The following is a 24244-nucleotide window of genomic DNA, read 5'->3' as shown; positions in this document are numbered from 1 at the left end:
GCATGTACGAATGACCGACCATAATACAGAGGCCATAGCTGACATTGATGATGGCTCAGCTGATACCATGTTACGTATCCTATACCATCTAGTAGACACTATCGGACTTATATCTACCCCGGGTTGCCTCCAGCTTCACCTACCGCCTTCTCCTCATCATGAACCTCAACGCGAACGGCTCACCAGTAACCGGCGGCAATGAGCCAGTTGGAGCAGTGGTTCCCATAAACTGTCCCCACGCCATCCTCAACTCCTTGCCTACTTGGCTCGATGTCGTCGAATACATGGATAACAAAGAGTGGGCTATCCAAGCTCTTAAAACTTCCTATCCACGAGTACAGCTCCATACCTACGTTGCACAGGTGCGTGGACCTGCACTAAGAGCCCAAATCATAGCATCGCTCATTCTGCTTGAATCTAGCTCAGCAAAGTCTGCTCTGATCTTCATGGATCGCAGGACGAGGAATGCCTACTTTTCCCTTCTTCTAGGATCGCCGAACACTGTCAAGCCTACATACGAAAGCGATCCGGTGATACAGAACCACGAATTGTACCCTTCAAGTTACCTATCAAAGACAATCCAACTGGCATCTCCCTCCTTTTCCCTGATGGCGTCCCAGACCTTTTCGCAGTTTTTTGTCCATCTTCTTCTTTCTCTCGAGCTATGCAGTTCTGGCTATACACGGGAACAGGGATATCCTCACGCTTAGCAGAACATTGCCTATCCTCTTTGCCAGAGGGATTGGTCGATCATAGCGCATTGACTATACCACTTTCACCTCGGATTTGGCGAGATGCAGACTTCTATCATGTACATAAGCCATTGGAATCAGGTGTGAAAGCCAAGGCTATCATTCAAAAGCTCTTTTCTGGCATCATCGATGATGGTCCAGATAACGTCCGAGGTGTCTCGAACATCTCACCCGACGACATGTACCTTTATTCAACCGGAATGAATGCCATATGGGAGGCACATATGATGATGATGCACACTCAGTCGAAGAGGCAAAAGTGCGCTGCCTTCAAGTAAGTAAGAGTCATCCACTCGAGTTTCTATCCTCTGAAACGTATTTTTCAGCCTCCTCTTTGCACATACCCATGGCATGCTAGAGAATTGGGGTCCCGGATACCACTTCTTCTCGAATGGCTCCATTGACGACTTTGAAGCCTTTCTCGCTCTCGAGCACGCACGAAACCCTAGTCAACCACCCATTTCCGCTTTGTATATCGATTTTCCGTCGAACCCTCTCTTACGGTCCCCTGATATTTCACATCTGAGAAAACTAGCGGACCAATACGACTTCGTAATTATCATTGACGAGACAGTGGGCAATTTTCTCACTGTACAGTTACTTCCCTACGCGGACATTGTCACTTGCAGCCTTACCAAGATTTTCAGTGGACTCGCGAATGTAATGGGCGGGGCGTGAGTATTTCATCGTCGTTCTACATTCCTCGAATAACAGTCTTGGCTCGTGCTTCTCAGTTTCCTTCTCAATCCCACCTCCAAGCATTACCGTACTTTCAAAACATACTTGGACGCTAACTACGAATATACTTACTTCAGCGAGGACGCCATCTGTATGGAAGCAAATTCACGAGATATCAAACGGCGTGTTCGAATGATCGACCGCAATGCAGGGGCCATAGCTGACCTCTGCTACGACGACTCGCTGAAAGAGGGGTCAGTCATCGATCGAGTACTGTACCCCAAATATCACATGCGGGAGAATTACGAGCGTTGCTGGTCGAAATATACCCCTGACCCAGGATATGGAGGCCTCCTCACGGTGGTTTTCATATCTACAGCCGCTGCTACAGCGTTTTACGACTCGTTAACGTGCTACAAGGCCATTTCATTTGGCACGGTGTTCACGCTCGCTGTGCCATTTGCCGTAGCAGGATTCAATGATAGACTGGAGTGGGCACAGGAGAATGGAATAGATTATCCATCGGTAAGCCTGAGTCTTGTCTGTGGTCCGCTTTATTCATATCTGAAATGTCATAGGTTCGCTTCAGCATAGGCTTGGAGGATTTGACGAGCCTGAAGGACTGCTTCAAATTGGCTCTTTCAAAAGCTGAAGACGCAGAAAAGAAGGAGGCGGCCATTTCTACAGAGGCATGCATCAGGATAGTTGCAGCACGCCCATCCTTGGCAGCCGCCATCTGATTGTGGGATGCCCATGTAAGTTCAAGACGTCTTCCATATCCAACTGTACATATCTGCTCCCAGAGGACGGTTAATAAAAATACTCATATGTCTTATACCCTTCTTGATCCTTCCATTTCTTTTCCAAGGAATTTTTCTCTCGGCGAAAACTCGACGCAGCTTTCACTGCCATCTGATCAAGGTCATCGTGAAGACCAAGCCAGCAATAGTGGGTTGTTTCAGCGAGGGGAAGTACCCAAAGACTACGGAGATGAGTAATGCCTACCAGGTTAAGACTCGCCCTTACCTTTTGCGCAAAAGTTGTAGGCCCTCTTTCAAGGCATCTTCGCTCCAATGCTGTGAGAGTTTTTCCGACGCTAATTTTGCATCCTGAACTGCTTCTGCCAGCAAATCCAGAAGAGTACGATCACAGGGCTCCGACTTGGTCGTCGCTGCATTAATTTTTATGTACATCTGGGGAAGGTCCTCCTGCATAGATACGTGAGCAACCTTTCGGAAGAGCATGACGATTTGCTTGCCTTTGGGAGCAGCTTGACTTTACTATACCTATCTTCCAGCTGTTCATTGTATGCATGCATCAAGACACTAAATAACTTTTCTGACACTGATGCAGAGGTCGTCAGAATGCCGAACCATGGGTGGGAATAGCATACATCTCATCATGTCGTGTATTATCGTGTTGCGATTTGAATCGACACATACGTTTTCGTCCTTCTCAAACGTAGCCGTGGCAGGATCATAAGAGAAGAAGACATTTTCAGCCGTGTCCGTCAATAGGCCGTATACTCTCAGGTCGAGAGGCTGGTCTCGGTCAACGATGTAGTTATTGTATTGAGAGGCAGCTAGTTTGATAGAGTGGGCACGATATATTATGAAAGGAGACCTCATACTGACCATAGAGCTCGGTGAACAGTCGGGTGTAGACTTCTTGGTCATGTAGAGTGAATTTGAACTGGGCAGCGTCCATCTCGATAACAACGAGCTTTATCTGTTCATGCATCATGATCTGTTCAGCAGTTCATCAGCACTAGAGCAAGTAGTCAGTTTCGATATTTTCACAAACTTGATATGAGACCGGCTCCCCTAATGGCAGGGGGTCGGGCAGTTGATGACACTGTGGAATGGGCTTGTTACGCAAGATCCTGACATGGCTGTAGAACAACGAAGTAGTACCAAAAAGTACCTGGGAGGAATGGTCAGAGAAAAGGGAATCTTCAAGAGCAATGAAACCGTTACAGGTTCAACGAGTCCTATGTCTCTCAAGTCGCCCCCAAGCCAAAATGATTCAAAAGGCGACGAGAACGAATTCAAGAATTTCCAAACGGTTTTGTATGTCTCGACATAAAACAATTGCGGAAGGTACATCTGTGGTGGGCTGTAGTGGGCGAGACCGTAGATAAGTTCATTTGGGTCATCGTAGCTCTTAGGCATTTTGAGACGACAGCATACTTCAGCCCACCTTTCTTCGCTGCTGCTTTCAGGCCGGACCTCATAGTGGTAGGCATGCACAGCTCGCAGATAGTCGACAGCCTTGGGGTGCTCAACGAACTCTTGCAGTGTATACAGCGCCTCTTGCAGCTCGAAAATTTCTTTCTCCAACTCTGTATGGGTGCAAAGATATCGTGGACGGACAAGGGACAGTGTTTTCAAGTAAGGCCTAATGAAGCGGAGCATCGTGGTTCTTACTTGACAGGGTCGTGCCGGAATTTCCCACGCATCTTTCCTATTAAACTTCTGGCTTCGCTGCAACTCGCATTATTCCCGCCTTCAAAATGAATATTTTCACTGCGATTTCTCCTGGAAGACTCGTCAGCCGCCGTATGTTCACTGCCTCTTCGTTCTTTCTCGATTCCGGTCTCTATTCGCGTCGAATGCCCTCTCAGCCTTCAGCTTTCAGTTTGCCTTTTATCCGCTCTTACTCTCGCAAAACTGGAGCCGACACCAAGAAAACCGACTATTCATTCATTAAATCTCGATCTTTTATGAAGAGAGCAGATGACCGAATCAGACTTTTCGATCCAGTGAGTCCCCCAGTGAGTCCAGCAGACCAATCCATCTCTTACCACCAGGTTCCAGGCAGTCGATTACTGCGTACGCCTTTTCCGTGGACGTATGACATACCGCCCCCGCGAGGACATAAACGACTCAAATGCTTTCAGCAGTGGGGGCACTATCGAGATGATGGTACCCGCTTTTTCCCTCCCTTCCGAGCCAAACTAAGTGATCATATTTTAGGGCAATGTTGTTGCTACATATTCTATTCTCGGTGAATGGGACATGTCTGATATGCAGGCCTATGCAGACCATACCGACTATCTGCCTCATCTGTATGAGGAACTTATGGGTAAGTCGTTCTATAGCACTTTCATATACAACATAGCTGATCTGTATCATCACAGCTACTATACAAACCCATACGCCCACTTCTCTTCCATACAAAACAGTATTTGGAATCATCTGTGACTTTGAGAAAGGTTCTGTATATCGGTATGACCACGCCACCAAAAAGATATATCCTGGTCCGTCTGTGTACTTCGACAAGTCTAAAGATGCTTCGTTTGTGGAATGGTGTACGTCTTGCTTTGAAATTTCTTCTCGCTATGAATTCTTAGTCTTCTACAGTTTTCTCAGAGTTCTTAGGCATACTGATGCATCAATATACGTTCACCTTACAAGCACGAACTGAAATCTGCCAAGATCCGGAAGAGGTCGGTCCTCTTAGATCTCAGGAGATTATACGCTGACATCGTCGCAAAGCGCGCAAAGTGGCAGTGCAAAGTCGACTTGGCTAATCGCGCATATGACTTGCTGACGAAAAAACCTGTTGACCCTATTGAGCATAAGAAGGATTTCAACGAAACATTAACTCTTGTTGAGCGAAGGTGTGCTTTTTTAAACACTGGAATTGGAACATCTTCACTAAGGTTGTGTAGCACCACTCAGTGGCCAGAGTCACCACGGTAATGACTTCTGCCACACGGAACGCAGGGATTGACAGAGTATTTGCCAAGTATACCCATCGAATTTATTCATAGGCCTGGGATTGTGTTCTTGACGACGATACAGCAGGGTATGATAGAATAAAATACGATACCCTAATGTGTTCGATATTATCAGTAGCGACATACAGATCAATGTAGTACACTACTTTATGCAAGATATGCCAAAAAAGTCTGTGATTCCAAGTCCGCGAAGAGAATATGAAAAAGCTCGATAGTAGACCAGCTAGAGAAGTAACAAGCCGATGCTGCCAAACACCAACGACAATCCCAAGCTCGCTATCGCAACACCGGCACCCTCGGCGCCATTGCTGGCGCTACTGGTGCTGGTGTTAGTAGCCACCGCACCCTTGGCTGAGCTGGTTCCCGTTCCGCTGGCTGACGACGCAGCAGAGGAAGAAGCAGGAGCGACAGATGCAAGGTTAGCAACAGTACTCCAGGTAGCGGCGGTGTTAGCTTCAGTGGAGGAGTTGCTGTAGGAGATGTACGAGACGGTGCCACTGGAGGTTAGCTGAACGAGAGCATCCGTAGAGGCAAAGTATCTTGCGCCTGAATCCTTAGCGGAAGGTCCGGCAAGGGTCTGAGTCGTGTTCGTCTAACAACGATTGTTCAATGTGTATTCGTTTTCTAACGTGTTTCATAGAAGCTTACCTCGACACTGACAACATACGTGGCCGACCCGTCATCGGGGATGAAAGCGAACTCTTCTTGAACCTATCACACGCCATTTAATACATTACACGAACGCATACAAAAGCCCACTTACGCCCGAGTCCTTGAAGAATGAAGTCGCCTGGCCATGCGAAGCAGGGAAGCTGTTGTCTCCGTATGATTGAGTCTCCGGCTGAAAGTAGGAAACTACGATCACATCCATCAGAACACTGCCCTCCGCAGCCAAAAATAACAAATTCAAAAAGGTGGTGCCAACTCACAGTGAATGACAAAGATGTTTGCAGTTCCAGCAGCGTTTCCTGGGACGTCCAAAAAGTGTATGTGGTTTTGCGCGATGGCCATGACGGGGTTGTAGCCAGTTGTGGTGAAGCTGGGAGCTTCGATGTCGTTCCAAGAGAGCGATGAAGAGTTGGCAACGTTCATAGATCCCATATCCAACGAGTAGAGCTCTCCTTTGGAAAGAGCATCTAAGTAACGGGGTGAGTTCAATGCAAGCAAGGAATACCAATACGCGACGTACAGAAGATATTGGTGTCATGGTCAAGGATGGTAACAAAGTTGGACACATCAAAGTTGCCAGTAGTGACAGCCTGGGTAGACCAGGAGCTACTCGCTGCGTTGTAGATGTAGATATTGGAAGGGTTTGAAGAGTCGGCGTTTAATACGTAAATTGCGTTGTAGAACTGGCGTGGGCAAACGTTAAGCACGACGAGCAGGACATTCAAGAAAAGGCGTTCACCTGAGAGAGGTAGCAAGTCGTGTTGGTGCCATCAAAAGGTCTATTATGAATAGTAAACCGAAAATTTCTTGGCTTGCTGCGGAAATTGCTACTCACGGCCGACCAGACGTTGTAATATCTTTTGCGCTACCTGGATAATATTCAGTACGCCAGTTTTCTACTTCCGCTGCTGCAATACTGACCAGACGCCCACGAGTCCTTCGTGCCAGCATTATAGTCCTTTCCATCGAGCCCAAAGGCGAGCAAGTTCCAAGAAATGTCAAAGGCGACACAGGCGCTGCCGGCGAGAGCAGCGGAAGAAAGAGAGAGGAGTAAAAGAGAGACGAGGGTAAGTTGACGAGTCATGATGGGGGACGACGACGGCGAGGAAGAAAGAAGTTGATATTTATTTATAGACGCCATACGGTCACACGGATCCATAAATATTTGGATTACGTTATTCAGGATCGAAAGCAAGGATATTGGACATTGCATTGGAAAGAAGAAAAAGTCATCAAATGGAATCCAATAAAACATATCATTCGGATACAACTCTCTACTCCGTCGCCAGCTCCAACTTGATCTTTGCAATCGCAGCGCCAGGGTTCAGTCCCTTGGGACACGTCCGCGAGCAGTTGAAGATCGTATGGCACCTATACATGCTCATCTCATTTTGCAGCTTCTCCTTCCTTGCTTCACCGTACGAGTCCTGCAGCATTCAATAAGCACCCGCCTACATGCAAAAGCGACCAAAGACATACCCGAGAATCGGCAATCCACCTATACGCCTGCATCAACGTCGCAGGTCCCAGATACTCGTCCTGGTTCCACCAGTAGGACGGGCACGACGTCGAGCAGCACGCGCACAGAATACACTCGTAAAGACCATCCAGCTTTTTCCTATCCTCCTGCGACTGGAGGAACTCGCCTGTCGGCTCGGTCAGCCTCGATCCTACGTCATGCCAAGCAATCATAACGTACCTTTCTCTGGGGGATTGTCGTTCTGGAGATATGGCTGAATAGACTTGTATTGCTTGTAGAAGTACGTCAAGTCCGGAACCAGGTCCTTGACGATGTACACTATGTGAGACAGAACGGTTAGACTCGTTGCAGAAGGCACAACGGCGAGCACTCACTATGCGGCAATGGGTAAATCTTGCTGTCCTTCGAGGTGTTTCTGTCAATCCTGCACAAGCACGCAAGCGTATTCTGCCCATTGATGTTCATCGCACAGGACCCGCATATACCCTCCCTGCACGACCTTCTGAACGTCAAAGTCGGGTCAATCTCGTTCTTGATCTTGATCAGTGCATCCAGCACCATGGGACCCGTCTGGTTCAGGTCGATAGTGTACGACTGCAGCATGGGCTTCTTGCTGGGTTCGTCTGGGTTCCACCTGTATATCTTGAACTCCTTGTTCATCACAGGCTTCTGCAGAGGTGTTGCCTGCAACGCCACAGACGACGTCGAGAATAGGCGGGCATTGGAAGAGAGCTGGGAAGAACAGCGTCGTGCCAGGGATTGCATCGTTGTCGTCGTGGATGCGAACAGAGGGCGGATTGGTGCGGAAAGGAGTTATCGCGTGAATTCGGATGGTCACATCACGTGATATTTGGTTACCGGACCAATCAAATACCGGTGGTTACACCTTACCCCACATTGTGTAATCACACTGGGGTTAAACCTAATCATATTAATTTCTTGGCCTAAACCAAGCCTAAACAACATAATCTACAGAAACCTTCCATTACGGTAATGGTTCTTTGGGTGTCGTCGGACTAATTGGAGTTTTCGACGAGAACCTCCTACTAATTCGCTGACTCTGTAGCGCAGCAAATATAGACCGACGTCTGTCCATGATGCCGGGACTAGCCGCAAACTCATATCCATCTTCCCCCTCCATCACGATCTTCATTGTCTTTGGGTCAATTCTGAATTTCTTATCCTGCAGAGCTGCCGATATGTCTTTGGGATGCTGTCGACCAGCAAGGAGATCACCCATCCCAGTCTGAGCACCAATACTCACAGCCGAAGCAATTGTCCCCGGCTCATGAAGGAGCCGGAGGCTGCGTCGGTCGTAACGATGAAAGAGTTGGATAATTGTCGCGAAAAATGCAAGCAGGAACATCGCAACTGCTAGCAGATGGACAGCGACATCACTTCAAACCAATCCTCAGCCCAATTCGACCCAAAAAAAAGGCGAATGCGTACCTCAGCCAAATCCGCTTCTGCACTGTCTTCATCTGAATCGTTATCGGTTCACTGTTGTCTAGGAAATATACAGTCTTTGCGATGAGCGTCAAATACGTCCTCTGAGTCACCGTCAGTACGCCATCATCAATACAAGATATAACGCCCACATAAACATTGGAGGACAGCCTCGCGAACGTATTAGCCTGGAATGAGCCGATCAAGCCCTCTGGACTCTGGACAGCAGCCTGAAACACCGCAGCCGGCATCTGCAGCTGCGTTGCATTTTTCCTGGCAAGCACGAACCTATCTGGATTCGTCAAATTAAACTCAATCCCATTATACGCTCGCCCGTTTAAAGGTGGACCGGTCACGTTCGCAGATAACGACGAGAAATTGGACGAAGAAGAGAAGGGACGTAATTCCGTTACTTGGGTAATATTCCCACTGGCTAAGTCGAGGTTGACATTTACGTCCCAGAGTGTGATTGAAGGGAAGCAGAGTGCAGCAGACGCTGCGGCCTGGGGTTCATATCTAGGTCCATATACATTAGGGACCGGGCATAAACGAAAGACATCGGACATACGTGAAGAACCAGAAAATCACTGGACTGAATTGCGGGGGAACATCGGAATCACACGTCGGTATATCAGTGCCTATCCCGATGGTGAGAAGAACAGTTCGCAGTTACACAGCAATTTTGACGTACCGAACAGGTTCGTCGCATTACGGTCAATGGCAAACGATATGCTACATCCGTTCGAGCTTACAGAATTGTTCCATCCACTACCATCCGTATTTTGGGCCATATTAACCTGTAAAACCGTGAAACGGCGACCTTGATTGAATGACAACTACTCACGGATACAGCCTGACAGCCGGGATCGCTTCTGAGCGCTGTAGTGTTTGCGTAAATCATGGTACTGTTGACAGGAACATCATTGGGCAGCTACAAGCGAGATGAAGACGACTCTTCGGGCGAGAAACATAAACACACCTGAAACGGAGCAACGGTATATCCATCAAAGACAAACGGCGAGTTGCCCAGGTTATATAGCACGGAAGCGGACGCGAATCCCGCTGCCGTCAAAAACGCTAGGAGAAGGTGAGACCTGTAAACAGGAAACGGCAAGACGCATACAAGTCAAATCATCAAAGTTCTGATTCTGGTTCAATCCGATGGCAGCCAGGGTATTCACGGTAGTATCTATGGAAGAATGTCAACGGCATATTGATACGGAGCATTATGCGCACCTGGCAATCCCCACCAAGTATCGCGAACTACCAACAACGCAGCTGCTAAGGGTTGGAAAGTAAGGGATAGCAGCACCATAAGAGACGCGAGAGCGACGAGATAGTGTTTATTGGCCGCTGCACGCGACCATACGAAAAAGTTGCTAGTCAACAAAATCAGCATAGGATCACGATGACATAGTAAGAACAACCGCACTTTGTTCGGGTATAGTCTAACAAGAGACTCCGCTTAGGTGGGGAATCACCATGAACGAGGTCGACATAAGGTTGCATCTTTTTGATTTCGATATCTGTCCATGTCCATAGGGCGACAATCTAGGAAGACAGAAGGTCAATACGCCGCCCAGAACACATAGAAAAATACGGCTTACGACAGCGGCAACGGCGACGGGAGGCAGGGTCTGCATCAACTGATGAGTAGATGGTGGCAACGCCGAACAATGAACGCACATAGACGTAGTGCAGAACGCCAGTCTGACTACTGAAAGCATCATTCGTGGCCCATCCTAAGTATCATCAGGAAAGGAGAGTAAAATCTATGGATATCGCACACCAGAGTTCTTGTTACTGAAATGAAGGGCGACTTCTAAGCCAATGGCGCCTAATATCATCAAGAGAACAAAAGGTATCCAGAACCAGGGTCTTAGTGGGTAGGGTATCCATGGTTTAGTAACAATGCCAGACTCGTCTGTGACTATAACAGATGAATACGAGAAAGACTGAAAGACGATGAACACACGTTTAACAGCCGTGTTCGTCCACGAGGCCGACTTTTCTCTATATGTAGCATACTGAGGCTCTTCAGACCCAAGTAACCGATGAGAAGGTGTCGCTGGCGGGCTGTCGTCGCGTGGATTCTCTATTCTTGGCTGCAGGTCGCGTCAATAGATGAGAGGTGAAGACAAAGGAGCGCATACAGTCGGGGCCATAGCTCCTGGAGGCAAGGCGGGGGGAGATCTCGAGGGCTGGTCATCATTGTTCATGGCGGTAAGAGAGAGCGTGAGAGGAATGCCCAGCCATCATTGCTTCTTTGTTGGATGGTAGTTGGCTGTTCGGGCATTTCGGTGATCATCATAGCGTGGTTGGAAATTGAAATTCGACTTTGCTAATCGGATCATTACTTTACTTTCCTCTCTTTGAAATTTCAAAAGTTTCTCTACTATGCGGTGCTCAATACTTTCTCTGAAGGTCTATACCCTTTGAAGCAGAAGCTATCAGTATCAGATGGCATCGCCCCTCGATTGACACTCATCTTGGCCAAGCAAATACTTGTCATTTAGGGTTTTCAGGATTCTTCTATTGCATTTATCCTCCTGAAGGGCGGGAATCTGTCCCCGTTCCTGATATTCCCAGAGTGCCATTTATTTCACAAAATAAAGGCCTGTGTTCTCCAGCCTTCAGATCAGACAGCATGAAAGCTGTAATGCAGCCACTGAGGACGTCATTGTCTTGAGATACGCTTACAAACCGAGACCGCCTCAGCCCACCTTGTCATTACTCTCATGTTCAAGCTACACTCCATCATCCCTGTTATTCGACGACTCCAGCCACCTCTTGGATCGTATCCTCCGTCGAGACAGATCTACACTCGCAGAAAGCTACAGAAGAACATTGACCAGCTACAAGAGGGACTGTCAATCTTGAAAGACATGGTTATACATCCCAAGGCCACAGACATCTTACAGGACGTATATACCGACAGAAACGACGAGTATACTGAAAGCACCAGTGAAGATTCAAGGTGGACCAGGGTCGCCCGACGACTCAATATCCCTGAAAGCTACAATGGCCCAGCCGAACTTATTGACAGTCTCACCCAATACAGTCCGCCGTATATGTACCTTCCACCCTCATGGCATACATCTCTTGGTGAGTTCCAGGCTGCCATAGGAATTGTGTGGATAAGTTTCGTTGTTTACCAGAGTTCCGTTCAATCTCATCCTATGTTACCTTAGGCGTTCCATTGCATTACTTCAATGTTCGGTAAACATATCAAATTTCCGCAAGAGAAGCCCATTCCGGGGGAGTTTTGGCCGCTTTTTACCGATGTTCCACAACCTGAGCCCGTCTGGTATCAGGTTTGCCGTGATTCTACTTTCTGACTCGGTCTGAACAAACCCTAGGTTGTCATGCAGGGCCAAATCAAGTTCATTATCATCATGGTAGAACAGTTATCGCGATCTAGCATAGACGTATACACTCGGCTTTTCACCGAGCTCTATAGTCTGTATAAGAATAATTCCCTCCATCCTTTCTGCTTACTTTGTCCGCGTAGCCGCCTCTCGATACAATACAGAGTCTGACGACGGAAACCGAATGCCCAGCGACTACTCGAGAGTCCACGGTCTTCTCACTGATAGACCAGCAGCTCACTTTTCATTCTTTTCCTATGACCCATTCACATCCACTTTCCAGACGGACGAAGACTTGTACGTCAACCCAAGTTCTACGACAGCCCCTCGTGATATGGCCAAAGGTATCTCCCAATCCTAGCCTCTGTGTCATTTTGATGACCTCTTTTCCAGTAACAGAAAAGTTTTTAAGCATCCTGATGTATGCGTACAATGAACTTCTGGACGATCGGCGCAGTCACACCGACCTGGTTCCCAAAGTAAGGAGGGACTCAAGTTCTGGCAAAACGGTTGTTTACCTATTCATGAAGGAACATCAAGTTCACTGGATATCTACAAAAACTCATAACGCGCCGAGATCCCTTTCGGATGCATTGGAAGAAGCGGCCCAATACGCGAAATCGGCGACAGAAATACTCAAGCAGCCTGCTAACAAAGATGCCCTGATACAAGGCCTGGATTTTGTGAGCGAAAGGTATGTGCTTGTGGGCTACCTATTGTGTTATACTCACTTCCGCAGTATTCGAGTACTCCCCCTCTGTGAAGATTTCGACAGCTCCTGGTCCCGATACACGACGTCGTTGAGAGAAGAAGGCGCTACATGGAGAGAAATTTGCAGTAAGTAATCGACGAATGTAAAATAAAGCGTCAAAGTTAAAACTGGCTATGCTCACAGCGGGCAACAGACAGGGCTCTTCTGAGATCTGAGTTAATACATAAATTGTACAGATAGCCCTTCGACGGTGGGCCAGTGTCTGAGGGTGTACGTCTCTCGCGAATGGGATTCCAGAGGATCGACTTCCCCTTGACAATTGACACTTAAATGGGTCCGATGGGACGGTCGGAAACCGCTGGTGATGCCACTATAGTCCCGACAAACGATGAGATGAGACCCTGTGAGCTTAGTCACCACCTTATTGAACTTTTTCGTACCATCTTCGCGGACTTGGAATTACAAACATTTTGGCATATCTTGCATGAAGTAGTGTACTACATTGATCTGTATGTCGCCGACGAACGCATTAGGTATCGGATTTTGTTGCTATTTCTCCGTCATACCCTACTGCACCGATGTCACGAACATAATCCCAGGTCTATGAAAACGCCCAACCACGTCAATGAAGATGTTCCAATTCCAGCCGAAAAAGGCATACCTATCAATAAGAGTTATTGCTTCATTAAAAGGGTTTAGTGCTCAGCAGAGCCACCAGCTCCAAGTCTCATTAGGAGGTCATGTCCTCGCCTGGCAAAGTCGGCCACTCGCTGCCACTTTGCGCGCTTTGGAACAATATCAGTTTATAATCTCCCGAGATCTAAGGTGACTGACATCTTCCGGGTCTTGGCACATTTCAACTCGTGCTTGTAAGGTATGCGTATATTGATGCATCACTATGCCTAAGAACTCTGAGGCAACTGCAGAAGACTGAGATTTCATAGCAAGAAGAAAATTCAAAGCAAGACGTACATCATTCCAAAAATGACAACTCATTTCCAGACTCGTCGTTGAAGTAGACAAATGGACCAGGGTACATCTTTTTCGTGGCGGCATCATACTGATATACAGAACCCTTCTCAAAGTCACAGATAATTCCAAACACAGTTTTATATGGCAGAGGAGTAGGCGTATGGGTCTGTATAGTAGCTGTAATGATGATACAAGTCAGCTATGATATGTATAAAATCAGCAAAAAAGGACTTGCCCATGAGTTCCTCATACAGATGAGGCAGATAGTCGGTATGGTCTGCGTAAGCCTGCATATCAGACATGTCCCATTCACCAAGAATGGAATATGTAGCAACAACGTTGTCCTAACATGCAATTGGTTTAGTTCGGGATGGAGGGGGAAAGCGCGTCACTGCTTACCATCATCTCGATAGTGCCTCCACTGCTGAAAGCATTTGAGCTGTTTATATATCTTCGCCAGGGCGGCATATCATGCGCCCCTGTAGAAGTTGTAGGCACTGAGAAATTACCTGGAACCTGCTGGTAAGAGATGGATTGCAGCGGGAGCTGCTGGGGACTCACTTGATCGAAAAATACGACTCGTTCATCTGCTCTCTTCACAAAAAGAAACGGGGGGTTGCATATGCTCACTTCGAGAAATCGTCTGGACATGTCTTTCTTGAAGGACAGGGGCAGAGTACTAATAGGATGCGGCTTTTCGTCTGCGGGTGAATGGGACGTTTCGATGGTATCTTTTTCCGAGACGGGTGAGTTTTCGTTTTGATAGGTATCAGATCCGAATGCAGAAGAGTAAGAGCGAACGGAACGCAAATTGAAAGCTGTAGACTGAGGGCAAGCTGAGGATATTACAGAGGGCATTCGACGCGAATAGAGACCGGAATCGAGAAAGAATGAAGAGAGTGTGAGCAGACGGTGGCGACCGACGAGTTGTCTAGGAGAAACTGCAGTGAAAATATTCATTTTGAAGGCGGGAATAATGCGAGTTGCAATGCGAAGCCAGAAGGTTAATAGGAAGAAGGCGTGGGAAGGCCCTGTCAAGTAAGAACCACGATGCTCTGCTTCATTAGGCATTGCGTTCCTTGTCCGTCCACGACGTGACCTTTGTACTCGAACTGAGCTGGAGAAAGAAATCTTCGCGCTGCGAGAGGCCCTGTACACACTACGAGAGTTCGCCGAGCACCCGGAGGCTGTCGTCTACCTACGAGCTTGTGCATGCTTACGACCGACCTGAAAGCAGCAGCGAAGAAAGGTGGATTGAAGCTACGCCCCGTATTCCCTGCTATCCAGCGACTCCAGAAACCTCTCGTGTTGTATCGTTCCTCGGAACAGATTTACACTCGCGAACCGACTGCAAGAGGGACCGCCTATTTTGCAAGACGTGGTCGCACATCCCAAGGCCATGGACATCCTACAGGACGTAGATGCTGATAGAAATAATGAATATACTGCAATGAAGATCCGAGGTGGGTCAAAGATGCTCGCCGCCTACGTCCTGTCCCAAGCTTCGAGAAGGAAGACAGGTAACATACGAACGACGGTTTAGAAACTGCCCGCTGTTCTGCTAGCCATATACAAACTATATGACTGTATCGTCTGCGTATCTATGAATAATTAATTAGTGAGGTTCCGGTGAATGATACGTGCCCAAACTCTATGGACTCATATCTAAGATGCTGATTGAATTCCCTATCCAGAAAGTACTTTAGATATGAAAGTACTCGTGGATGGACAGTGACTTCTTAAATTGCCACTTCTTATATGCTTCCAGAATGTTCTAGTCGGAAAATCGTGAGTATGATTTCATAGAATGCATGTTATGAATACAACGGGCTACCACAGAACCCTACTAAGCCGACCGGCCTCTCCTAGAACCAAGTCGCCTTGCTTAAGAACCACATCAACTGCCGTGCTCTTCAAGCTCAACGTTGGCGTTATAGAGTCTGTTATCGCGTCAGACCTAGCAAAGGCTAAAAAAAAGCCCAACACGAACCGTTGAATCCCATCCTCGTCGTTTCCACCACCCCATGTACTTTGTCAATCGTGGCATTCAACCTTCCCGTCGATATAAAATGAGAAAGTTCGCTGGAGATACGTCAACTTCCTCTTGAAAAGGAGTACGTTACATGGCAGCTCACTTGTCAATAAATTCAGGCCTGACACCGAATGCTTGACCCATGCTTTCAAGGGTCAAACTCTTGTAACTTTGCAAGAGCTGATTGTACGCCAAAATGCGCATTTCGCGAACATAGAAACGCGTATGAGGCGACAGGAAGCGAGAAGGAAGCAGATGGGTTTGTTCAAGGGTTGCTGTAGGAAGACGTTGAGAGAATTGTACTGTACTCGAGAAGATTGCACCCACCCAAGGCGACGAAAAACTTGTCGTAGTGGCATTCGTAGAGATTCTTGACGATATCGCCAAGCGTCGGCTGTTCGGGAAGTAGTTGTATTACCTCCGGAGCAGATATTATCTTTTAGGGAAGAAAATGAGATTGTTTCTTCTGAATGATGTGCAAGTAACTCGTACCTTCTTCTTGAGATCCACACGACCGAGAGTCAGTGTATTGGCAATGACGGTGAGGGCCACGAAATCGTTGTAGCTCAAAAGTTCCGTAGCTGTAAATGTTGACAGCGCATCGAGAAGGAGCTCACCGCCTCGCTTGAATTGGCGAATGGAGAGAAGATGAAGACCTTTGTAGACCTTTAACCTGTTACGTCGGTCCCAGTCACCACCCTCTTCCACCATTCTGCATAAATGATTTAGACTAGAAATAAAATAGTTTCCTTGAAAAGGATACTGACTTTTCCGCCTTTTCAAGTCCCCAGATAATTAACGGCCTATCCAACCAGAAGAAACCGATTCTGACAATTGTCAGGGCAATGTCTATCCGACTACCCAACCCAGGTGTCTTCTCCAACGCCACCTTCTGTGCATCGACAGCCTTCTCTCGTTCTCCGATCTTGGTGAGGAAATTTGCCCGAGCACGTAGTGCGTCACTGATTTCGGATTCGCCTTCCATCTTCTTTGCACTCTCCAGTCGCTCATCAAGTTCTGTCAGCGTTTTGGCATTTTCTCCTTGCATCTTTTCCAGTATAGCAGCATCCTGGGGAACTATAGATGGCGAAAGAGAGGCATAGTATGGAGCCATCTGGTCGGCATTGATAGCTTCCAGCAGAGCATGCTTGGAAGCCTCATGAAGATGGGAAAGAGACGGCGAAGAAAGAATAAAGAGGTGCTGAGGAACAGCAAGATTGGGAATGGGTAGTACGACTTCTTCGCTCATCGTGGTCGTGGTGTAAGCACGGTCAGTATCGACGACGCGACGCGTAAGTTGCTGATGTAAGCGGATAAGATTAGATCGTGCCCAAAAAACCATTTTACAATATTTTACGTTTTACAGCTGATGTTGTATTCTAATTATCTACCGCTTCCATTGCTTCCTCAAGAGCTGTTTCTTCGCTGTCCTCGGGAGTCTCATCTTTCGCACTGCTTTGCGTTTCTTCCACTTTGGTAGCGGTGTCCTCTTTGGACACTTTTGCTGATGATGCTTCGCGGCCAGCAGTAGTAATATCTGCTCCGAATATTCGCAGACTCAAGGCGCTGTATTTGATCCAATGAGTGACTAAGGTATGACAATGTATAACAGCTCCGTACCTTTTAGCCTTCTTGTCAATCATTAAACTGATAGATACATTGGATTTCCACACAGGAAGAACAACATCGTGGAACAAGCTGGGAAAATATGTCAATAAAGGTTTAGATGCGCATTTGATCAATTCACGTCGCGCCTTCGGACTTTTCGGGTGGGAAACGTATGATATGGCTTCCCGCAGCTGTCGTTACATCAAATCATAGAAATTGTATAGCCTGCTGAAATACTCACGTTTGCCTTCAATGATCGACTTGAACGGTTCGGAGAACGAGGAACACAAAGGATAGTAAGATTGTACCAATATCCTCAACGTCTGGAGATTTCCGTCCAAGATAGTTGCAGGATCCGTGAAAGGCAGTACTACGGGCAACCCTTCTCCCAGGATCCTAAACTGGGCATCTACGCCCTTGCCAGCTTCTTGCTTAGCAAGGACTTTGGTTCCCGCCGCATTCAGACGTATCCGACCATACTCATTGTGCAGTACAACCTGTTTCACGATATCATTGGTAAGGTACATGGACCTGACAGCATCGCCTTCGGGGTTTCTGACGAGGACATTCGAAGCCGGAAATTCAGAGGTCAAGTGCAGACGCTCGCTAAGAGGCTCAGTCAGTCAAGGTACAGGGTCCGAGGTCATTACACGTACATGCACGATAGAAGGATGGGATCGTCGGGGCGTAAAAAGGTGTAAGGGTTTTCTTTGAAGGATCCGCCACTGCCGGAGGCGGCTTTGGATGCCTTTTCATCCTTTTCGTCAGCTACAATGTCCATTGGTGCCTCGTCACTTGCTTTGGTTTCTGCAGCTTCTTCGACTGCGGCAGGAGGCTGGGCATCATCCCCGGCCAGTCGGGGCTTTTTTGATTCTGGCACATCCTCTAGGCTGTCCGCGGTCCTTTTCCTGTGTATTAATAAATAAGAAAGTGGATCGGTGGGAAGAGAACAGCAGCAGACTTGGCTTTATTTGTTGATCTCCGTTCTAACACTGCAACGAAGAAACCTCCCGAGTCTTGAAGGTGAGGGTATATGCGCATGCTTGGGCCGAGACCATAAGATAGATATGTTGAAACAGGATACAAAATAACTTACCACCGCGGAAGATTCAGTCCGTCAACGTCTTGCGGAGGCCAGTGCCCTGGCGTCAACTTTGTCTCCGACCCTGGTTCAGCTGACAAGAAGGCATCATATGTGTCGTAGGTGGTTTTAGCTTCGCGGTCAGATGTCGGCCTCCAACTTGTCAGTCCAGGTTGACGCTTCAACTCAGGTAACTGAGAAGACACATCCACAAGATGGAAGTCTTACAAGATTAAGGATACATTTATCGACAGCATTTCGTAGCGAGAACGTACCAGCGTGAGATCTGAGAGCAGAAGCTACGACCGCTTCGTTCTCAACAGGGTTCAAGGAACAAGTCGAATACACTATCCGTCCATCTGATTTGAGAAGCTTCATCGCACGCTGTAGAATACGAAGCTGTAGACTGATCTTCACATAAGCTAAGGTGTATGCGGAGGGCCTGTGACTGACCTGTGTAGACCATTGCCATCCTGTGGCTGCCATTTTTTCCATATACCTATATTCTTCCTGATAGTTCCGTCGCCGCTACATGGGACATCACAAAGAACGCGATCAAATAACAGCTGCTCCGTACGCGGCGGGACACCCGCAGATGCATCTCTTTTTACAGGAGCAGGGATTTTGATTGAGGGATAATTCGATGCGTCCATGTTAGTTACCATCAGCGCAGGACTGGGTAGACGCGCAGACTGGTGGATGAGCAGGTGAGTTCGTTTGTAATCGCTGTCATTGGCAATGAGAAGACCAGAAGGCATGGAAGTTGAAGTAACAGTGTCATTTGCGTGCAATGCTTCCAATAGCTGCGCCGTTTTGGAACCTGGCGCAGCACACATATCCATGACCTGACATAAAAATCAATGACGGCGAGAGGGACCTTGGATCATCGACGTACATGATGATGTGGTTCAACTCCAAGGAAAAGGGGAGGTAGCATGCTGACAGCCTCTTGCCTGGAGATATTCCCCTGGTACTGGCATAAATTTCGAGCGGTAGCAACATATCAAAGATAACGAACCACTTCAGTTTCGCCGACCAAGAATGAGTGGAACTTTTTGAACTCGGACGACTTGCGCAAGACTTTCTTAGGAACATTGAACTGCCATGCAAGGCCTTCTGGATACCTTTTAAACGTTGAATACATAGCTCGGGTCAATAATATATACGTACCATAGGATCTGGACTGGAGGCGGTATTGACTGGCCCTCAAAGGTGACATTGCTCAAAGTTGGTACATGTATGTCCTTTACCATCGAGTTCAGCGTATGAGCCGTCCTGTAGTCAGTCAGTCAGTCGAGGCAATCGATAGAAAATCACTACACGCACTCCCGACTACCAGCAACCCTGAATGTAGTAGGCAGGTGCTGCCGAAGTGTCTCCACAAACAAGTCCCATTCATCATCAGGGACAATTTTCTGGGCCTTGTAGTACGCGAAAAAGCGCTCGTTTTTCATGTCAGACTTGTCGATGAGGTCGCTGCGATATTCATCTTTTTTCTGCCTTCGACCACCGCCGCCCCTGCCATCTTTGTTCTGTAAGACAATTGAGAACGAATCGCGACGTGATGATGGAGAGTGCAATGACCTTGTTTCTTCCCATTGCGCACCCTTTAGTTTGTTGAAGTTTTCGGAAAGGAGTCAGCGTTCCGTCGGACCGAACTCCGATGCTTACCACATTCCAACATGAGCCTCCCAACTTTTATCGTTCTACGTTTTACCTTCATCCGAATGGTTGAGTCTGGTTTACAGAGACTAGACTGGGAGCGGAATATACATGACGGCTATTTTGTGGTTGCATTCAATATGTTGCGCCAGAGATTCTGTGCGACGAGCCACGAGGTCGGCCCAACTTTACCATCTTCACGGTGTTGTTTTCGCTGAATGGCTCCAACGGCCAACATATCACCGGATGAGGCAGAAAAAATCTCTACCAATCATTTGGGACCTACTTTTACCATTTATGTCTTGGCATGAAACGGCTGGATATCTGATCCACGCTGCTCTACCCTCAGGACCTCTGAACATCTGGAATGGATATCCGCCCAATAATTACAGGAGTTGTCTTTCCATTGGGCCCCACCATCGTACCCCTCGTGCTGTTGCTTCTGATTATGAGAATTCTAGAAGGAGAGACACATGGATAAAGATCTGGCGTACTCCATTCTCCATTTTTTTTCGAACGAAATACACGCGCTCTGGAAATGCCGGCCAAACACGCGGGTACCTTGCTGCAAGTATATACCTTACCCCCATTTGGTACCACCAATTCTTCGCGTTTCGCGTTTCGTGTTAGGGTCGACATTTTTGTTGGAGAATTTCTATCATTATGGAATATTCCCTCTGTGTACTTGATCTTCGAATCATACAGCTGCGCATAGATGACACCCTACCCTTTTCATGTACGAAACTAGCGCCTTCTATCACCTTTTCTCCGCAGTCTGTGGCCCGTCTGGCATCTCTTCGTTCTGATGCTCGTCTTACTGCTTTGTTATTTGTCGTCTGGTCTAGAGCACCTGCCACTGGCCCTGTTCCTTAGGCTAGCTTACGGGAAGGGAATACACCGATAAAACCATGAGTTATAAGAGTCTTGTCAGAATTTTGAGCCCTGCCGATCGACAATCATGCAAACCTCAAAATACCGACGGCTACCGTATCGCTGGAATCTGAATATACCTCTCATCGGGTAAAGTTCTTGGTAAAAGCTCGCCAAGCTCTCCTGCAGTAGTACCTTAAGCGCTGAACCGATTTTGCATCCGGGACTCGACCCTTCCTTCGTAATGTGTCAGGCTTGCCATGTTGTTGACCAACCGATCATTTCACTTTCTGGCTCAACCGAAAAGCGCTTGAAAAGCTCAGCAGAGACCCTGAAGCAGGATCTAGAACAAGCCGCGTAGCTGTGAACTATTATGAGATCTCGCGGCAGTATTCAACCAGATCGATGAGACCGAGTCTCACCGATACCGGAATTTTTCTTTAGCTGGAGCATTCTGCAGGACTTTGTATGTAAATTCGCTTGCTTAACTTTACCCATATCTTCTTTCAACACTACAGGTACCACCAAGAATATGTTTTCTTATGGATGTTTTAACATTAGTTCCGCGGATGCTTTCTCCGTGGCACGTGGCAATCAACGTTTACTATCTACCTCGTACAACGACAGATGCTTGCTGATACTTGTCGCGTCTCGAGCACAGGTTCATCTTTCTTCAGACCTACTCCGACGCTTCTATACTTTGCTATGCCAGCTGCCAGACATAGAATTCATGAGTGGCTCCTATTCACCACGTATAACTGACGCCCCACACGGGAAGAGACATTCTCACTTCTAATCCAGCCCCCGCCACAATGCAACGACGACCTCTTCTCACAATGGCTTCGTCCATCTACCATCTATCTTATCAAAGCCGTCGTCCTGCTTGTACTCTGCCACCCATACCCGAGTCGCGATCCGTCTTCTCTGTCCATTACCAAACCGCGTTCCCGGAACCTTTTAACGCATACGAAATCGAATACGTCGATGACGACGAATCTTCACTGGGCTCCCTAGAATCCTGCTGCTGCTCCGAATGTCAGCGGATCACTGACGTAGACGCCGAGATCCTATTCTCATCAGGCCCAGCAACTCCTCTCCGGGCTCCAACTCCAGACGAATGTGATAATCCTTCCGAATCTTCCGATAGCCACACCTCAATGAGCCCTATCATCCCGACTTCAGAAACACGGAAGAAGAAAACACCTCTATCTTTTCTGCGGTCGTTCCGTGTTTTGTCTCCCGGGATCCCTTCGCGAGATCCTGAAGCAGGTTCCGAGGGTCAGCCAGCCGAAGCCGAAGGTACCGTCAACAAGGGAAAAGGCATTTTTCGGAGCCTCAAGTCTAGGTTACTGAATCCTCGGGAGATGGCGAGTCTGAACAATGCTGCTGATGATGATAGCAAGTCAGAGAGCTCCAAGTCCGAGAATAGGAGTCCACGCGCAGGCATCCTCCCTAGGCTGCATTCTTTTTGATTATGACTCAAAGCGGTGTCGGTATGTCGTTTTCATCTAGCTATTCATCAATTGCGTTGATTAAGTTGTTTCATTCATTCAAATGGGCTGTAGCCTTTAGCTTAGAACGTGCTTCTTATGATCCTTGAGATATAAATTCCCACTTGTAAAGAAAATTTTGCGGATGTATGTAGCGTGGAATCCGTATGGATCGGTCAGTCTACGTACTTGTCGGAATCTGGGCTTTCTTGACATATATCACCTGTCCGACCGTTTTACCTGAATTGAAGTCTTTCTACTGCTCATACTAGCTGTCATCGTCAGACATTAAGTGTCGCACAGTTCATCGAAGCTATAATATTATGATTTCTGGCGGTTGCACATTAATTATCGGGAGCATCTTTCGCCTTGTGTTCATATCATCACTGAGTAATAAAGGTCATGATCTGCACACAGGCATCGTTGACCTTCCGGCTGTACATGATTGTGGAGTGCTTCAAGTTCTAGGTGGTGAGCGCAAACGGGAACGACGCTTGACATCGAGGGGTACTGTACCGGTGTTTACGCAAGGCCGATATATTTCGGACGGAGCGCGGGATCGTTCTAACGTAGGGGAGAAAAGTTAGCCTGAGGTGACGGATGGCTTGCGCTGAGTTGAGCACTAGTGGACTCAGTTGATTTTTTTCCGGGCCACCGATCCATTTGCTCAACTTGGACCCGTTGCACCTTTTTCGGGGCAACTACCATAAGGCTCTGATTGCCATCTTCACGCTATAAAATCTTTGCAATCAGGAGAGACCAAGTCTTCAATTCTATGACGGGTTTTGATGGCTTCATTTTGACATTCCAGCCTGAACTTTCATCCCAGGAGCCGTTGGAAATCCCGGGTGGAAGTAGTCGCCCTTTGCAAGTACCCTGATTTGTGCCCTGAGGTCCCCTTAAACCTTTCCTTGCCAAGAATAGGACGGAAGGAAAGATACATCCAGGTCAATCTAGCTGACCTCAGTGCCTGGCCCTCAGCGCCTTAAAGTGATTACCGGAGCTTGGAATGAGGGATTGCGTCGTAGCCGAGCCTTACTTGGAAAAGGGCGGGAGGCGGACCGACGGCAACGTTTCTTACGAAACCACCGATCGCAGAGTACCTCCGTGCCTTTTTCAGCTGAAATCAGCAGAGTGCGCCGGATCCCATGCCAACTTGGTCATGTGCGGCCACCATCACGGAAGGGATACCCGGGACGCATCACGGTTTAGCGAGGAGACGTCGGCATCGCAGTTGGTACCTTGCGACTCGCTGTCCGTATCGTATGAAAAGTCGGCCTCAGTCAGGACTTATCGGCTTGCGAATGTAGGATCGTACTCTGAAACGTTAAAGAAGCGGCACAAGTTAAAGGGACGGCACAAGGGGTCGCCTTCTTTCTCCTGATCACGGATGATGTTCAAGGCCATGAATAACAGAAGCCCTTGAGAGAATCATGGACCCTAATCTTCTGGCCCCATGATGTAGGATGGACCTCGTATCCTGGTCATTGCCTGATGGACTCCACTTGCAATCACGAAGGGATCTGCTTCTGAGGCGATGGACAGATTAGCAGCTGTAATTCACACAGATGCCCCGATCATACCAGAGCGAGGTAAAGATACATCTTCATCATGTTGTCTTGAACTTTGTATTATCGTTTTACGAAAATGCCGATCTCGCAAATTCTCAACGCGGGTGGTAG

The 24244-nt window shown here is 47.7% G+C and overlaps 11 protein-coding genes across 11 annotated transcripts; 4 read left to right on the top strand and 7 right to left on the bottom strand.

Moving 5' to 3' along the window:
• Positions 1-65: 65 nt before the first annotated feature.
• EV420DRAFT_1212478 (PLP-dependent transferase) lies at positions 66-2299 on the top strand. The gene is made up of 5 exons (XM_060466383.1): positions 66-362; positions 422-1026; positions 1079-1426; positions 1487-1955; positions 2009-2299. Exons 1-5 carry the CDS (start codon positions 159-161, stop codon positions 2168-2170), a joined length of 1788 nt encoding a protein of 595 aa, XP_060322927.1. The 5' UTR covers positions 66-158; the 3' UTR covers positions 2171-2299.
• EV420DRAFT_1769726 (uncharacterized protein) lies at positions 2241-3857 on the bottom strand (the record flags this gene model as incomplete). The annotated part of the gene is made up of 7 exons (XM_060481042.1): positions 3407-3857; positions 3234-3353; positions 3065-3176; positions 2824-3012; positions 2689-2774; positions 2457-2638; positions 2241-2412 (listed from the first exon to the last, which is right to left on the bottom strand). Exons 1-7 carry the CDS (start codon positions 3842-3844, stop codon positions 2241-2243), a joined length of 1299 nt encoding a protein of 432 aa, XP_060322926.1. The 5' UTR covers positions 3845-3857.
• A 37-nt stretch (positions 3858-3894) lies between these two features.
• Positions 3895-5174, top strand: EV420DRAFT_1585976 (uncharacterized protein). The gene is made up of 7 exons (XM_060474808.1): positions 3895-4191; positions 4247-4354; positions 4406-4514; positions 4570-4740; positions 4793-4878; positions 4928-5052; positions 5104-5174. Exons 1-7 carry the CDS (start codon positions 3943-3945, stop codon positions 5132-5134), a joined length of 879 nt encoding a protein of 292 aa, XP_060322925.1. The 5' UTR covers positions 3895-3942; the 3' UTR covers positions 5135-5174.
• EV420DRAFT_1342284 (uncharacterized protein) lies at positions 5175-6958 on the bottom strand. The gene is made up of 8 exons (XM_060468942.1): positions 6763-6958; positions 6677-6710; positions 6581-6620; positions 6362-6524; positions 6102-6308; positions 5936-6027; positions 5821-5883; positions 5175-5764 (listed from the first exon to the last, which is right to left on the bottom strand). Exons 1-8 carry the CDS (start codon positions 6923-6925, stop codon positions 5396-5398), a joined length of 1131 nt encoding a protein of 376 aa, XP_060322924.1. The 5' UTR covers positions 6926-6958; the 3' UTR covers positions 5175-5395.
• Positions 6959-7115: 157 nt separating this feature from the next.
• EV420DRAFT_1623288 (iron-sulphar subunit protein of succinate dehydrogenase) lies at positions 7116-8086 on the bottom strand (the record flags this gene model as incomplete). Its single annotated transcript, XM_060475928.1, has 4 exons — positions 7116-7268; positions 7321-7487; positions 7541-7639; positions 7696-8086. 4 exons carry the CDS (start codon positions 8084-8086, stop codon positions 7116-7118), a joined length of 810 nt encoding a protein of 269 aa, XP_060322923.1.
• Positions 8087-8206: 120 nt separating this feature from the next.
• EV420DRAFT_1212338 (uncharacterized protein) lies at positions 8207-11080 on the bottom strand. Its single transcript, XM_060466382.1, has 15 exons — positions 10921-11080; positions 10743-10872; positions 10557-10697; positions 10454-10509; positions 10375-10404; positions 10200-10318; positions 10004-10146; positions 9891-9956; positions 9747-9844; positions 9612-9698; positions 9459-9564; positions 9336-9405; positions 8920-9283; positions 8771-8871; positions 8207-8718 (listed from the first exon to the last, which is right to left on the bottom strand). Exons 1-15 carry the CDS (start codon positions 10984-10986, stop codon positions 8307-8309), a joined length of 1989 nt encoding a protein of 662 aa, XP_060322922.1. The 5' UTR covers positions 10987-11080; the 3' UTR covers positions 8207-8306.
• A 313-nt stretch (positions 11081-11393) lies between these two features.
• On the top strand, positions 11394-13369 carry EV420DRAFT_1585969 (uncharacterized protein). The gene is made up of 8 exons (XM_060474807.1): positions 11394-11872; positions 11959-12081; positions 12127-12226; positions 12279-12479; positions 12529-12614; positions 12666-12829; positions 12875-12972; positions 13031-13369. The coding sequence occupies exons 1-8, from the start codon at positions 11789-11791 to the stop codon at positions 13060-13062; spliced, it is 888 nt and encodes a 295-aa protein (XP_060322921.1). The 5' UTR covers positions 11394-11788; the 3' UTR covers positions 13063-13369.
• Positions 13370-14063: 694 nt separating this feature from the next.
• Positions 14064-14810, bottom strand: EV420DRAFT_1212224 (uncharacterized protein). Its single transcript, XM_060466381.1, has 3 exons — positions 14381-14810; positions 14219-14328; positions 14064-14163 (listed from the first exon to the last, which is right to left on the bottom strand). The coding sequence occupies exons 1-2, from the start codon at positions 14777-14779 to the stop codon at positions 14263-14265; spliced, it is 465 nt and encodes a 154-aa protein (XP_060322920.1). The 5' UTR covers positions 14780-14810; the 3' UTR covers positions 14064-14163; positions 14219-14262.
• A 781-nt stretch (positions 14811-15591) lies between these two features.
• Positions 15592-17156, bottom strand: EV420DRAFT_1585956 (PCI-domain-containing protein). The gene is made up of 6 exons (XM_060474806.1): positions 16619-17156; positions 16344-16563; positions 16179-16287; positions 15955-16126; positions 15810-15901; positions 15592-15759 (listed from the first exon to the last, which is right to left on the bottom strand). The coding sequence occupies exons 1-6, from the start codon at positions 17098-17100 to the stop codon at positions 15650-15652; spliced, it is 1185 nt and encodes a 394-aa protein (XP_060322919.1). The 5' UTR covers positions 17101-17156; the 3' UTR covers positions 15592-15649.
• A 14-nt stretch (positions 17157-17170) lies between these two features.
• EV420DRAFT_1585952 (S-adenosyl-L-methionine-dependent methyltransferase) lies at positions 17171-20181 on the bottom strand. Its single transcript, XM_060474805.1, has 14 exons — positions 20125-20181; positions 19867-20072; positions 19711-19815; positions 19559-19664; positions 19436-19507; positions 18994-19385; positions 18816-18946; positions 18556-18763; positions 18421-18501; positions 18116-18367; positions 17701-18065; positions 17599-17650; positions 17472-17549; positions 17171-17417 (listed from the first exon to the last, which is right to left on the bottom strand). The coding sequence occupies exons 1-14, from the start codon at positions 20137-20139 to the stop codon at positions 17231-17233; spliced, it is 2250 nt and encodes a 749-aa protein (XP_060322918.1). The 5' UTR covers positions 20140-20181; the 3' UTR covers positions 17171-17230.
• A 1435-nt stretch (positions 20182-21616) lies between these two features.
• Positions 21617-22828, top strand: EV420DRAFT_1585945 (uncharacterized protein). Its single transcript, XM_060474804.1, has one exon. It carries the CDS (start codon positions 21885-21887, stop codon positions 22542-22544), a length of 660 nt encoding a protein of 219 aa, XP_060322917.1. The 5' UTR covers positions 21617-21884; the 3' UTR covers positions 22545-22828.
• The last annotated feature ends 1416 nt before the right edge of the window (positions 22829-24244 follow it).

The sequence above is a fragment of the Desarmillaria tabescens genome, assembly GCF_030435595.1.
Source record: "Desarmillaria tabescens strain CCBAS 213 chromosome Unknown EV420scaffold_98, whole genome shotgun sequence".
NCBI classification, from domain to species: domain Eukaryota; kingdom Fungi; phylum Basidiomycota; class Agaricomycetes; order Agaricales; family Physalacriaceae; genus Desarmillaria; species Desarmillaria tabescens.
This window is presented reverse-complemented; position numbering and strand designations above follow the sequence as displayed.